The sequence below is a fragment of the Antrostomus carolinensis genome, unplaced genomic scaffold (assembly GCF_000700745.2).
Source record: "Antrostomus carolinensis isolate BGI_N321 unplaced genomic scaffold, ASM70074v2 scaffold8298, whole genome shotgun sequence".
Taxonomy (NCBI): domain Eukaryota; kingdom Metazoa; phylum Chordata; class Aves; order Caprimulgiformes; family Caprimulgidae; genus Antrostomus; species Antrostomus carolinensis.
In genome coordinates, this window is record NW_010334999.1 from 65293 (window position 1) to 81324 (window position 16032).

Here is a 16032-nt window from a genome sequence, read left to right on the forward strand (position 1 = left end):
AGAACACATTGCACAACACAAGTACAATGTATACTAGGAGTCTCAGCTTGGCATATTATATTTTACAAGATGTTTTATAGATGTATAGCCAAATCTTTTGATGTTTTGGAAAGTATGCCCTTTTTCAATACCATTCTGTACATCCAAATCTTTAAGATTAATTACTATTTGTACAAAGCCAAGTATTTTGAGTATCTATTGCTTTTCATAATGGTAAATAGGGAAACAAAACCAGTTTAGAATTGCTACAGCTGTATTTATTTACTGAATTGTTCTACTAATATATCACTGATTTTCATGCAACTCAAGATTTGTACCTTGTCTACAAACCTGTTCACTGTTCTTACTCCCCGTCCCACAAAACACAACTTTTGACCTTATTATTCTTTTGGTTTTGAGCCAAAATATGAGCCAAAACCATCCTGCTATCCCAGCTGTTACAGTCATTCCTTAAACTATGCTAGTAGCTCAAAACTTATTTCCCTGAAAGTGCAAACATCTTGTTTACTCCATCTTCTGGACTACTAGAAACGCTTTCTGCACAGGCAGCTATTGGTAATTCCACTGCTAATATTCCTACTAAATTTCCTGTACCAGAATTTGGTATTATTGAAAAAACAATGTAATCTTTCCATAAAAAAGAGAACTTAGAGGACAGGAAATAAATACCCTTCTAGGCATCACAGATGATACAGATTAAATGCCAACCTCCGGTGGATCCAGATACTGGGGTTTATTTTAGAACTAATAAGAACAGAGCTTTTACCTTCTTATTTCACACTCACTGGGTTTCTCCTAGGTGCATTACTTAGGTCTCACTTTCCCTTCCAACAGTGAGATTATTGCTGGTCTGTAAAGGTGGAGCAGAAAGTTGTGTTGGTTCTGTCCTGTGCAGCTGCTCCCAGTTAACAGTCTCGGCCATTACAGGTCAGGGCCTCTGGGTATCCCCTGGCATTCATGTCCATGCAACTCTCCAATCCCCTGGATCTTCCCCTACTTCCAGGATCTTTCCACCAGCTGGTATTTTCACCTTCTTTCTGAGCCCTTCCTCCTTCCAGGACTCCTTTTTTTCAGAAACCCTTCTTTTTGGCACCAACACTTTCTTCAAGAACACCAAGCCCACAGTTTTTACAGTCTGAATATTTTATATGCTGAAACACAACATCAACCTCCTACTTGATAAAGAGATATGAGGCAGAACCACCAATATATTAACTTTTGTTTAGACCAGGTGTTATCAAAATTTCCAAGCAGCCCATACTGGCTACAGCTAGCAAGTAGCAGGCTTCTTCCTGAGTATTCAAAAGCACCTCTAAGAAGCACTACCTCAAGAAATTATGCACAATTCTCTTTATATAGAAGCTCCATTTCTGCACAGACGCATAACTCCAAATGGAAGATACTGCACAGATTAATCAAACAAGAATTCTTTATTTTTGACACCTCAAGGCAGTAAAATACAAGTATACAAAAAGTATATAAGAAAGTGGCAGTGATAATGCAATTTGATGCAATCCTACAGAAATCTAATCCATCAGAGTGGATTGCTTCATCAGTATACATATCTGTAAAATATTGTATCATTTCAAAGAGGGAGCACTCAGGAAGAAAGTGTTTATACTCCAGGGCGGTACAACAGCCCCTGAACTGGTATCTTAAACTTCAGCATAAGGCACCAATTGGCAAGTATGATCCTTGTTCTGTTTATCACATTGTGTGTAAGGTAAGTCCAAGATGCATGCTAATGCTGCACCTTTTTCAGCTGGAGGAAACACGGCCTTCATTTTCCTAGGCAGAACAATAAAAAAAGCACATGCCTAATTTTCCAGCCTCCCTCCATATCTCTTTGTGCTTCCTATTCATAATTCTATCCTGAAAAAAGATTTTTAAAAGCCACACTTACATAAAAAGAGTAAGCCAGGAACTATGCCAACTTACTGCTACAGAAGGGAGAAGGTTGAGACTCAAATTAACAGACTATAGTCCATACAGAAGCCAGTATATCAGTACTTAGGCTCTACCACAAGAAGAGAACAATGCCCATCTCCCAGATCACATCAAATGGGAGTAACTGCAACTGGACACAAGCAAGAGACAAATTACAGTATGAAGAGACTGTGTAGGAAACTTCCAAAAGTGGTGGATTATGCCACAACATTTCTTATTGACCAGTTGAAATGACACTTTGCAAACAATAACAGCTAAAGAAATAGCTTTAACTGATCATGACTGAAGAAAGCAAACTCACATAACAGTAATAATGTGAAACTCTTCCCTTTTATTTAAAAGGGAAACAAACTGCAGTGATAAATAATCCAAGCAACACGCTTAGACTTTAAAGAGCTGCCTTGAATATTTTTGTTAATTAAACAAAAGACAAAAGAACCTTTTGTAAAAGGCTGTAGGATTTCAGGGATTCAGTTGTACAGTGCAATTTATAGACTCCTGAGAAGGTGGTGGATTGAATGCTATACCTGTTGTGACACACAGGTGCTATGGCAAAAAAAATCCTCAAAAGTAATATTCTATGCAGTTGTTCACTCTTGGGACTAATGGGAGCTAATCCAGAATTTCCAGATTCAAAACTATTTCTGGGGCAGCTTATGGAGGCTCATTTGTCTGTATGAGAAATCCTGGATGTCTATTTGTTTTGTTGATAACCTGGGATGCCTTGTAGTTCTCTTGATAACTTGGCTACAGAAGGAATATGCAAAAATAGACTTTTACATGTTTGAGGTGGATAGGAAAGTGTCAAGTACTGAAAACAATAGCCTTCCATTTTAGAGAAGGGAAGGGATGTCCTTCACAAGGGAGCCCTTTTCTAATGGGCACAGGAGATGACTGTCACAGAATCATAGGATGGTTTGGGTTGGAAGGGACCTTTAAAGGCCATCTAGTGCAACCCCCCTGCAATACACAGGGACACCTTCCACCAGAACAGGTTGCTCAGAGCCCCATCCAACCTGAGCTTGGATGTTTCGAGGGATGGGGCTTCTACCACCTCTCTGGGCAACCTGTTCTGCATGAAAAACCAAGCAGAAAGTACTTTAAAAAATTAAAATACAAGCATAAAATAAGTAGCTTTTTATGAATAATTTTCCTTTCAGAGATGTTTAACTTTTTAAAAAACTGTATGAATAGTCTGTTTCCCTTTTCATATTCACTTTGCTTAAAAATGTCTTAAGTCTCCTTCCAAAGGATGTTCCCACTTCTTCCCAGGTCCAGCGCCGACCCTCTTTCATCAATCTCTGTACATACAGAATAAGTCGGGATATTAGAATTTTAAACCCCAAAATGAATCACATTACTAAGAGAGCTGCCGGATTATTTTAGAAAAAGACATCAAGAATTGGACTGTCCATATATAAACAAGCATTCCTTGCTTGCACATCTGATATCACAGCCTGTAAGAATGAAAATGTAGACATCCAGACTCAAAGTTCAGCTTTGGCAGTATCTCTCTTCCAGCAGAGCTGGCAGGATTATTTTCCTGGCAGATAGCCAGGAAACAGGTAAAGGTCCCGACAGAGTGTGCTACAGTATTCTGACATTTCCTTGCAGCGGTGAAATTCTGTGCCTGGGGCATAACCTTCTCGTTGCTTGATTTGCCTGTTCACCTAGATGTGAGATTAAAAAAAATAAAATGACTGGAAGGATTAAGAAGATAGAAGTTAAGAAAACTGTCATTGCTTTCTGTACTCAGATTATTCTGTTTAACTTATTAAGTACGTATCATCTTTCCAAATTCTAAGAAAGACAATGAACTAGGGTGCAGTTTCACAGCAGCTCAAGCTCAAGCTGCTGTGGTCACACTGCTGTCTTTAGTCCCTCTTCACTCATTTTCTTAATCTCTCCCTTAGGTGACTGTGAGCACTTGCGCAGCTATGTGGTGAGCCAGTTCAGGGAATGAATCCACCTGAAAAAAAAGCTATTTCTATGCCAGAAATGTAAAGACAGATTAATTCTTCTCATAAATTCACCACATGACCACACAAGTAAAATGGAAGAAGTCAGAAGAAACATCATTTTTACTTTAGTTAAACTGTTGTGGAACTGTATATAAATATATATATAAAAACAGGGAAGGAAGTAATAATTTTGCTACGAACAAGGCAAGAACAATTACTTTAATAGTAGATTAATCCCAGCGACTTGAAGCACTGGAAGACTTTTCAAAAATCAGGTAAGTGTGGGAGAGGAAAGATGCTCCAGCTCACCTTCACCAACATGTCAGCCACATGAGTGTCTCGGGAGTCCTCTGCAAACACAGAGGTGAGAGCCTCGACATACCAGGATCCACGCTTGGTGTTTCGCATGGCCGCAGTGCCTGAGAAGGAAGTGTACATGATGAAGCTTCTGGGGAAAACAGACACATAAAACCTCCTTATACTCTAACAGCCAGGGCCTCTCCCCAGTACCTTTCAGACAAGCATATCCACAGATCATATCAGAGCACGTAGGCAGACGCAGCTTGAGATTTTCTTCCTTGTTTGCATCACTTTCCTCACAGCCTGGGGAATCTGACCATTCTTTCCCATCTCTTTGATCCACTCCCCGGTCCGTCTCATCTTGGAGGGGCAATAAACAAAGTGGGGGCAGGGGGGAAAAGAAAAAAAAATGCTCAATCCAATGTGACTAGTTAGTCCACATGATAACTGGTTTTTGGTTTGTTTTTTTTTTTCCTTTCCTTTCCTATGCAGATCAAAGGATAACTGGCAAAGCAAAGAAGTTTCTGATGGGTCTTCACCATGCATGGAAGGATCTGATGCCTAGCCCTAAAAGTTTCTATTTCCCACTTTTACCTACCTTAGAAATGTCAAAAAATGTCTAGTTTAGCTTTCGATGCTAACTACCTACTTAGTGCAGAACTCAAACAAGAGCTATAATTGTAGTTGCTATGGTCTACCTCCAAGAAATCATGAAAAAAAACATGGATTAACTTATCTAGTTTAAAATTCTGACTATAACACCACTACACCACTTGTTTCAATCAAAAGCATAAGTTGTGCAATAGTAAAATACAAAATAATTTGACACCAAACATGAGAGACAGAGAGAGGGAGAACTGCAGTACATGGAGACTTGTTTAAAACCTGGAGAACATTTAATGTCTTATCCAGGATTCAACAGGATGTATTATGGCAATTGTAGATATTCTCAATTGATTGTTTACATGATGCAAAGCTTTCATTGTAAGCTGGACTCACTGCTTAGTGGCAATAACTTTAGTAGTCCAGCTATGTTGTAAGAACAATAAAACTACATTTTACAGGTTTTCTACATAATTTTGTCCTTTTGTTCTATGAAAATCTACCATTCTACTTAGTTCCTAACAGCATGGGTCAGATTCTAGTCTCTAGGAGACATAAGCGTACAATTCAGAAGCCTGCCTGTTATGATGGCTCTAGGCTTTGTTGTCAAGTTAAGCCTAAAAAATGCATTTGGATATTTAACCCTTTTACAGGCGGTGGCACTGGTGGCACCTTATAATTAGGCACAGGAAACAGCCAGTTCATAAGTCAGCAAGGTTGTTCTTTTCCTCCAAAATGAAAGCAGCAGTGGAAGTGGTGCGATTGTGTGACAGGTTATAATCCATAATTAAGGCTCCATAGCTCAAAAATTCAAAAGCACTTCCATCAAGTTCCTTCATCATCTCTTTAAGGTAGCAATGCAAATTTTTCCATTTTTAAACACACTTTTTTCATGCCTTTTATCACACTTCTCCAAAACTTTTTAGTTCTATACCTTCTTAGAAATTTAGAGCACTGTTCACAGTATATGTTATTTCAGGTAAGACTCAGCTAATTTTACAATCAAGCTGTATTATTCAGTCATCATCCCACAATGTGTAAGTCAAAACCTTTTTGATTAAAGCCTCAGAATCAGATGTCTTCCTCATGCATTTGTCTTCAAACACCATTCTAGTCAAATTACCAACATAACTAAAAAGCACAAAGTGCTAACCCTATCAAGATATCTCTCTGTATACTTAACTTTTATTTTATATCACCAATAACTGGCAGCCAATTTGATCCATTCTGTTTAAATTTTACTGAAGCTCCCAGATTTCTGTTTTCCCAATTGATTTAAATAACTGAACTACCTATTTGTCATTATTTACAACTGTTCTTCACTTTTCTGGATCAACTACTATTTTAAACACAGGTGTTAAGCAGCTTAAAAGTCTCATTTTATGTCATAGTGAAATCTGACTATTCGTCTTTTCATACTGCTTTCCGCTGCCACTGTTTTTCAATCCATGACTGTAGGTGAACTACTTCAATTCTCCAGCAGACAATCCTGTCAAGAGCCCTTTGAAAATTAAGTAGACTGTATCAGCTCTTATTTATCTACATTTTTTAATGTGTCATTAATAGAAGACAGATAAGGCTTATTACATAAACTTAGGGGAAAAGAATAACTTCTGCATTTCCCATTTTGCTTCAACTGGTTCCAGCTAACTTGCATGGCATAGAGAGATTGACTACTAATCTAAAGTCATCCACAGTATTTATACAGTCTTCTAAATGCTGCTTTAAAAAAACCATTTCTATTGGCTAGTCTAATCTTTGAATGCTAACATGAAAAGGTACTCATTTTCGTTGACAGCTGAATTACTTTGAGCTTTCCCCTCCAACTATTAATCAAGGTTTAAAAGAAAGGTTAAAAATAGGCAGTTTTGTGCTTTTTTTTTTTTTTAATTAATGAAAGACTTTTCCCTTTCAGTATCTCAAGTCTCAATCCTTTGCCTATTGTAGCATTCTAGTTCTACAGCATTTTGCATAGCGAGCTTACCACTCTTTCTTAACTGAAACTTTTTTGGGAATAGAAAGGCCAAGCCTGATTTGTTGATGTAAACAGACCCATTGCAGCAACATTAGAGTCAAATAAACCTAATTAGGTCAGTTGCCAATTCTGGCTTATTACATTTACTTCCATACTGTTATGAGTCTGCATATTCACATTTGTTCAAGAGTATCTAAAAGTTCAATAACATAAGGAAAGCAATCACATTCAATTCATATTGTAAACATGCATGATTCACTACTTCCAAATGCTTAGAAGGATCAAATATTTTTGATCCCCAAAATACTACATGTAGACTTTAGGTTTTTCTCTGCATTGGGATTCAGCACAAGTAGATAACAGGTGAATGAAACATTCTCTTGGCTAGAGAACAAACTGTAAAGTTCTGCTAAAAATTAAGGAAGGTAGACAATTGCAAGGAACAAGGGAAAAGAAAGGGAAAAAGCATACATGCTAGGAAAAACTCTATCACAAGTGAAAAAACAAAGCTTTCCAAGACAGAACTTCTCTTTGGAGTATCTGCAGTTTCACAGAGATCTCAAAAAGTCCAAACGCTTTAAGGAAAAATTCAGTCATTAGTAGATCTGAAAGGCAGTTAGTTAAAGATGTGTTTAGTTACATAAGGAGGGAAAACTAATAGCAGAATTTAAAAAAAGAGTGGAAAAAGAACAAATCTATGAGAATAAAGGAAAGAATTCTAGTAGTATATGATAGGTCAAGAGATGACAACACAAGAGACACAACAAATCCAGGATCAAGAGAAAGACAGGACTTCAGACAAGACTCCAGTGCTAGTGTACCACTCCATGCTGTGCTGCAATTTGATGCACCATATGCCCCACTCCCCCTACTGCAGGCATAGCAAGAGAAAGCCTCGATATACGAGTGGGATGGGATGTGATAGAGCTTTATACCACTAAAATGCTCTGGGGTCTGCAAGTCAATGCACACACCTCATGCAGAGCAAAAGACACTTACAGAGCAACAGATGCAGTGGCAGCAGCAGGGCAGAGGGAGGTGAATATGGGTCCCACTTACACCTGAGAGAAGCAAAGAGGAGAGTTGACAGCAAGTTGAATGTGAGGGTGTGTATGTGTATAAAATGAGCCTTAATGGCATGCCAAATACATGGCTTTTAGTATTTGGGCACTCACCTCCCCGGCAGGCCTGAATAAAGAACATTTTAGGCTTATTCTGGAGATTTGGACAGTTTGCATTATCAAAGAGCCGGAAAGCCTCCTGCAACTGAGAGAAGAAAGAAGATAAATATTTTTCACTGCAGCCTTCTGTGAGCCAAACCCAGTCTCACCTTGCTTCCCTGTATTTTGGTTATTACCCCACCAGTCTTGGCATTTTCTCTTTTATCTCCAAACTTACCATGTGACATACATCCCTTCCTCCCCCTCAGCTCCTATTAGTTTGAGTTCATGTACTCTACCTAGTAAATGTATAGAAAGAGAAAATTAAATAACTTCTCCTACCTGCCCTCTATCTATGCCATTTTTTATCTCATAGGCCTCTCAGACAGACTCCTGCCCTTCTATTCCCACAAGCTCTTATTTTTTCCTTTAAAAAAAAAAAAAAAAGGAAATTATCTCCCATCACTTCACTTTCTCCCCTTTTTCTCACTTTTTTTTTTTTTTTTTTTTAAATTTTCCTCTTTCCATTGTTACTTCCCAAGATATAACCTACAACAACACATTAGGACATCGGAATGTACCTGTAGTAGTTTGCCATCACTGCCATAAACCCCACCCTCCACACCATGGGAAAGTAAAGCTACAATACAGGAATCCACATGTCGATGATCTGGCAGCTTTGAGAATCTTTCCAATGTTTTCTGCATCTCCTGGAAGACAAAAAAAACCCAACAACTTTCCAGACTTGCAAAGGGAAAGTGGGTCAATGTACAGGAAAAACCACAAATTGTCCTCCTGTTATGAAATAAACCCTACCTACATCAAATTTAGAGGAACAAAAGACATGTGTTCCATTAAAAAAAAAACAAAACAGCAAAATGTTCTTTTATGCAATATTCAGTCCTTCACATTGTGAAGTAGGAATCACTTAGGACATCCTCATTTCTGTACCAGCCATATAGATTCAACACAGGAGAAATCAACTGATATAGAGGTTTTACACTGATACTTGAGTCTGACTGGGATATTGGAACAACTTACACAGATACACACTCTGGTATTTCAGGCATTCAAACATTAGTGATCAAAACACAATGAAAATTTAAAGTGAGAAACACTAGGAACTCTGACAACATGGCAGGTGCAAAAGTGTTATTACTATGTTGCAAAAGCTGTCTTCTTGAATAAAACACTCCTTAACAGGTTCTGCACCACTTGGTTTCATAGGGATTTAAAAAGAGTAAGAACAAATGAGGTAGCAAATGCATTCCCAGGCAAAGAGTTGTTTGCTTCAGTCAGTCATGGAACATTACCAATATTCCTAAGTGAAGCACAGCCGCTTCTCTAGCAAAGCAAAGACTGGAAGAGTGGAACTTAACTGCATAGATACTGGAAGACTGATAAATAGGATGGCAATTTACTCCATCAGTGAAAGAACAGTAAAAAAAAAACACACTTGCAAAGATTAGGTCAAATATTTGGAAAGTTAGACTCTAAAAATTAATCTAGAGTAAATTTTATTCATTTGTGGTTTTAACACATATGCCAGGTGTGGTCCAGAAATTTTCACCTCTTGCACTACAAGGTGTCAGACTAGAGTAGTAGTACATCCTGTGGTCCTCTGTGATCCTACTTTCTGTCCTAAGTCTTCTGCCTTCCAAGCTTCTTCATATTTGTCAGTATGTTATCAGACATCAACCCATTTAGCCTTATTTTCTATTCTTACCATTCACATCTTCCTGTTCAAGCTCAGTTACATCAAAGGGAACTTCTTAAGATGTTTAGGTAACAGTTACAAACTCTCATCCATACTGGTGGTCAAGTACTGGGATCCATCGCCCTTACCTGTGCAGTTTGATCATGAACAACAGTCACTCGATACCCAAGATGCTTGAAAAGCATCTCCAGGGAAGTACAGTCCACATCTCCCCCTGCACGATACTCCAAGTCATTCTCACTGCTGAAATGGACGTTGCTGAGAATAAGTGCTAGGCCTCGGGGCTCTGATATCAGTTTATATGCCTGAAAAGAAGATTTAAAATTAGTAAATTTAGACTACACAAGGAAATAATAGAGTGTTAGAGTAGACCAGCAACCCTTAGATACCAAATTGATATGATATGCACGATTTCTTGATTCAGAAGGCACAAAAACAGTTAAGGCCAATTTTTTTGAAGTTTTTTTTCTTTAAATAAAACAAATATTTGTATTGCAAAGGGTCCCAAAGACTGTATTTGCAAGCCTTCATAACTGATGATCCTACAACACTATTATTAAGAAGTTTTACTAGCTTGCCTTACTTCTTGTTTTTTGTGTTTTGTTTTGTTTTGTTTTTTTTTAAATAAAATCATAGCTTTTACATTTCAAACTGTGAATTAGGTCTTGCTAACATTTTTCCTCTTTCCCATCCTCACCCCAGCATGGCCCCATATATTTCTTCATTGCCATCAAAGGCCTTAGGACAACACTATGTAAAATTTAGTTAATATTTCTTAATTGCTGTTGGGAGCAGATAGAGATATAAAATATCATGTGAGTATAATTAACAGCAAGGGACTGTCAGTCACTGACCTTGAAAGTTACACTGCTGGCAAAAAAGGTTAACAGGGAAAGAACTAATTTAAGACAGGTATCTTCAAATTATGTTCTCTCTCTGCTAACAACAACAAAAAGCAATAATAAATTGCTGTAAATTGGAAGTGAAATCTAATACCAAAGGAGCATATCAAAAAGGGTGTATGCAAGAGTAGATGTAAAAGGAGGTAAGTCAAGCTCACATTGACGCTGCCTAATCTCCACAACAGACAGCTTAAAAAAGAAAAAATCTGTTTTGCTGCACACAGAGTCTGTGACTGAATTGCTAAGTGTTAGCACATGGTGCAAGGCTAGTAAAGTGTCTGCCCCATTATAGGAATTTTTTTTTTGTCTTAAGCCCACCCCACCACAATTTAGGCTTTACAAACAGAATAAACAAAAAGTGATTAGACTATTCACATAACTACAAACGCTACAGAAGATTAGAAATTCAGGTTGTTCTACACAGTAATACCCAGCACAGAATCCTGATCTGGTTCTTGAACCTAAGAGAGACCCTTCCAGGTACAGCTGGCAATTAAAACAGGTAAGACTGTGACTACTAGTTGAAACACAGTTCTAGTTTGCAGGGTGTGTCATCACCCAGAAGGAGACAAGGATGCAGACAAATCAATATGAGGCGAGAATTCTGACAGCTTACAGAACAGAAGGCATTTCACAAAGCTCTTAATGAACAAAAACTGGAGGCAGAGATTTGTGGAGTTACAGAACTTCTCGGAATTTCTTGGCACTTGTAAATGAGAGCCACATTAAACTGAACATAACTGGTAACATCTTTCAGTTACACAGAGAGTGTAACACTGATCTGCATCCCAACGAAGCATGCGTTTCAACTCAGTTTTAAGTAGCATGTGTTCAGTTGATATATCCAAACACCTCACATCTTTCACATCTTCAGGAGATTTTCTGTCAACTACCTACCAAGTGCTGATGATCATGATAAAATTCAGGAGTGCAGTACTTCACTGGAGGAATTAGGGGACCATCTCCATTATCCAAGGAATGTTCCATTGGTTCTGTGCAAAACAAACATAGCAATAACCATAAAAAATTCCAAACTACAAAGCCTCTGCATTAAGGTAGTAACTTGCAAGTCCTGAACTATGTGGTCTTAGGCATATTCCTGTATTATACTACATGTATGTCTAAAAATTTTGCTTGATCAGGGACTACAGACACACAATGAAACACAGCAGAAAAAAACAAAAGTATTGCAACATTTAAAAAATAATTTTAATTGGCAACTTTTTTTTTTTTTTCTTGTAAATGGGTTAGCCTTATCTAAGGTCTGGTAAATTTGGTTCTACAGAGGATGAAAATGGAATTTTCATCTAAAATTAGAGCCATGTGTTTTCTGTCATTTTGTATAGTATGTTATTCCTTTCACAGTTTAGCTGTCAAACCATTGCTAGAAGTATTCAAAAAGAATGGTGATTTTCATTTCATAAAAGGCCTCCCGTGCTCACTGGATACGATTATTTATTTTTTGCTGAAGACATGCTTAAGTGATCAAACTAGACATCTCTAACTTCTATAAAGTGCAATGCCCTTTTTTGTTTATCTGCCTCTGAACAACCCTTTCCTCTGGATAACAGCAGATGGGGGGAATGATAATCAACTATTTGCCATTCGCAGACAAACACTCACTCCCTTGTCCTGAAGAAATGGAGCTAATGACATTGATGATCTCCTCTGAAATCCTTTTTCAGCCTTTTGAAGCATGGCTCCCCTGGTTGGAGGAACATATGCTCTAAAAAAGCAAAACAACCCAACCCTAAAACCTTTGCATCTAAATAAAAAAAGCCTTCAAAATCTAGAGACTTGCTCTTTAATACCAGTGAGAGCTCCTAGTAACCAGCACACATTTAAAGCTGTGGTTAGGGAACAGGAGTACTGCAGGCATTACCAGAGACAGTATGAAAACTAGCAAGGAGATTCATTCCAACAGCTGGTTCCCTGATCTAAGTTACAAATGCTTGCTGAAGAAAAGCTGATTTGCTGCACTCGACAGAAGTTACAGAAATCTATGTTGGGACCATATAACACATATAAGGCCTTGTACTTAAACTTATTTGCTAAGAAGGAAGTCTAAGTGAAGAGATACTGCTGTACCTTTTCACAGCTCTAGTTCAGTTAAACTCTATTACAATTCTTAAACAAAGAAAATCTTCGAAAAACCTAAAATTTTACTGACATGTATTGTTTAAGCAACAAAATTTCCTGTAAGAATAAATGAAGCTAACTAGAAACTGATTGGGTTCTCTCTTCCAATATATTGTTTCTTTTTCATTTTCTAGCCTAATTCTGCCTCCTGCATCTGATCATAATATAGTCAGTTCACTGTCAAGTTTGTATTCCTGGGATGCGTAAAGTGGTCGCAAACTTATTTCTAGAACTGAATTAAGAGAGTATTAAGAAATTAGACGCAACCAACCAGATAGACAATCAAGTATTCATGATATCATGACTCACCAATCCAGCGTGGTCTCTTTGGATTACATGATTCGCTGGCAGGGAATGGAAGATCTGATCCGTAACAGTGTTCAAGCTATAAGACAGCCAATAAATCCATGAAAAAGAGTAGCATAAAACAGCTATTTTTTTTCTCTATGGTACAAACCTGCAGGTATCATGGAACAAAGATATATGCATTTACATACACATAAATATGACTTAAAAATAGCATTATGGTTCACATCTAAATGAAACATCATGACAAGGTAGCAGCAGTATTTTCACTCAATACAAAATTCCTTCCTGCTCATCTCTACTTCCACCCAAATCCCCAGTTTGGAAACCTTACACTAACATTATTGTACCCTCCTCATTTTTTGCCAAAAATTGATTTGCCCAGTGATTCCAAGCTTTTTGTTTGCTTTCAAGATTTCATTGCTTGTATAGTAAAGCACAATTGAAAACAGAAAAATAGAAAGGGTAATCTAATAAATCTTACATTTTAATATGGGAACACCTCTGTTCAAAAATATCTGGTCCTCCTTCCTTTGTATAAAATATGTTTACTGCCAGTTGTCAATGCATTAAGAATATTGTACCTTTGCTAAATACTTCCTTTCGTCCAATGCTAACAACTGCAGATAGTGAAAAGGTGGAAACAAAAATGACAAAATACAGCAGGCAAATCCCTCTCTCCTCAACAGACAAAAGCAGCTTTTAGCAGCATTCTACTCCACAGAATAATTGAATGATAAATCAAAAGATTTCAGAGAAAATATTTTCTTTGCAGCATTTGTGTTCTTTATGACACAACTATCAAGAACACACCGGATGTTAAGAACATCCAGAGACCCTGTGCAGTTCAACAAAGAGAAGTGCAAAGTGCTGTACTTGGGGAGAAGGAACCCCATGCACCAGTATATGCTGGGGGCCACCCAGCTGGGAAGCAGCTTGGCAGAAAACATCCTGGGGAACTTGGTGGACAGCAAGTTGAACAGGAGCCAGTAAAGTGCCCTAGCCACAAAGAAGGCTAATGCTGTCCTGGGCTGCATTATGAGGAATGTTGCCAGCAGATCAGATCAAGGGAGGTGATCCTTCCCCTCTACTCAGTTCTGTCAAGGTTGCACCTGGAGTCCTGTGTCCAGTTCTAGGCTCCTCTGTACAAGGGAGATATGGAGATGCTGCAGAGAGGTCAGCAACAGGTTACCAAGATGATGAAGGGGCTGGAGTATCTCTCCTTTGAGGAAAGCCTGAGAGAGCTGGGACTGTTCAGCATGGAGAATAGAAGGCTCAAGGAGATCTTATCAATGCATATGAATACCTGAAGGGAGGGTGTAAAGAGGATCACAGAATCACAGAATGTTAGGAATTGGAAGGGACCTCGAAAGATCATCTAGTCCAACCGCCCTGCCAGAGCAGGAACCTAAATGAGATCACACAGGAAGGCATCCAGGCAGGTTTTGAATGTCTCCAGAGAAGGAGACTCCACAACCTCTCTGGGCAGCCTGTTCCAGTGCTCTGTCACCCTCACTGTAAAGACGTTTTTTCTCAAGTTTAAGCAGAACCTCCTGTGTTCCAGCTCACACCCATTGCCCCTTGTCCTATCATTGGGCATCACTAAGAAGAGCCTGGCTCCATTGATGGAGTCAGACTTCAAGGATGGAGTCAGACTCTTCTCAGTGGTGCCCAGTGACAGGACAAGAGGCAACAGGCACAAATGAAACACAAGAGGTTTCCTCTGTACATCAGGAAACACTTTTTTACTGTGAGGGTGACCAAGCACTGGAGGAGGTTGCCCAAAAAGGTTGCAGAGGCTCCATCCTTGGAGATATTCAAAAGCCACCTGGAATGGCCCTGGGCAACCCATTCAAGGTGATGCTGTTTGAGCAAGGGGTTTGGACCAGATGACCTCCAGAGATCCCTTTCAACCTCTACCATTTTGTGATTCTGCGTGAAAATTCCCTTCTTCCCAAATTCCTTCCCCTCTGCTTTTACTAAGGCTACACAAGTTTCAATTTACAACAAAAACGCATTCTTGCCCTCTGTAAACAATTTTTGTTTTTTTCCTGTTTGTAAAAGATTACTTTGTGCTCAAACCCAATCTGAAATGCAGTCCATTCATCTTAGTTTTCTGTAAATGTTGTACCCTTGCAATCCCATGGCTCAGGTTGGACATTGTCTTCAAGATCATTGCCTCCAGATGCTGCTGTTTGGTTTCTCGTAGAGCTTCACAGAAGGCTGAGAAGGCATTAGGGCCTCTCTTGGGCAGCAAATTGAGGAACTCCACATTTTGGCTGAAACTCCCAGACTTGGCCTAGATCCAGAGAGAGGAAAAAAAAAAAAAAAAATCCACACTCTAAGTAACATCCCAAGACAATTAATTTTCAATCAACCTTCAGAACACATGCATTTTTTTTACTTTGTGTAAATGTCTCATCACCATGCTTCACTATGCTGTTCTCGCTATCCATTTTTATAGCCTTTCCTACTTGATTTCACTCCCACTCCTCTGTTCCTCTTAGCTCAAAGGGTTGAGTATATGACAACACAGCAAACCAACAATTCATACATTACCACACACTCTTCTCTCTAAACTTTTTCTTCTGGTTACTGTTAGAACAGTATCTATTTCCCCTCATGATTTCCACAACATGCTTCTACTAAAGACCAATAGTTTATGGTCTCATCCACAGATATGCAAAACCCTCAGAAAGTGATAAGTAAAATACTTGTTATATACAGTCAATTCCATAACATTTAGACCAACAAAGCAATATATAGTAGTATATGAGAAAAAGTAACAATAAAACATGAAATTTATGTATTTGTAAGACATTCTCAAGAAGCAATAAGTTTTAGAATATTAACAGGGCATTTGCTAACAAACTGTGTAATTTATACAACAGCCTTCCCTGTGAAATCTAAAACACACTAAAACATCATGTACTAAAATACTGGGTATCAAAAATAAATTTTATCAGTTCTATGGAATTCACCCGATATTTTCTGAATTACCAATTAGATCCAAGGTCTCTTC

General features: G+C 38.4%; 1 protein-coding gene across 1 annotated transcript; it reads right to left on the reverse strand.

Annotated features, from left to right (window-relative positions):
- Nucleotides 1–3482: 3482 nt before the first annotated feature.
- On the reverse strand, nucleotides 3483–15309 carry CASP2 (caspase 2; the record flags this gene model as incomplete). Its single annotated transcript, XM_010174379.1, has 9 exons — nucleotides 3483–3617; nucleotides 4218–4327; nucleotides 4419–4568; nucleotides 7962–8052; nucleotides 8528–8656; nucleotides 9792–9968; nucleotides 11463–11557; nucleotides 13014–13089; nucleotides 15142–15309. Coding segments are annotated over 9 exons (1131 nt in total), but the record flags the coding sequence as incomplete, so codon positions are not given.
- Between the last annotated feature and the right edge of the window lie 723 nt (nucleotides 15310–16032).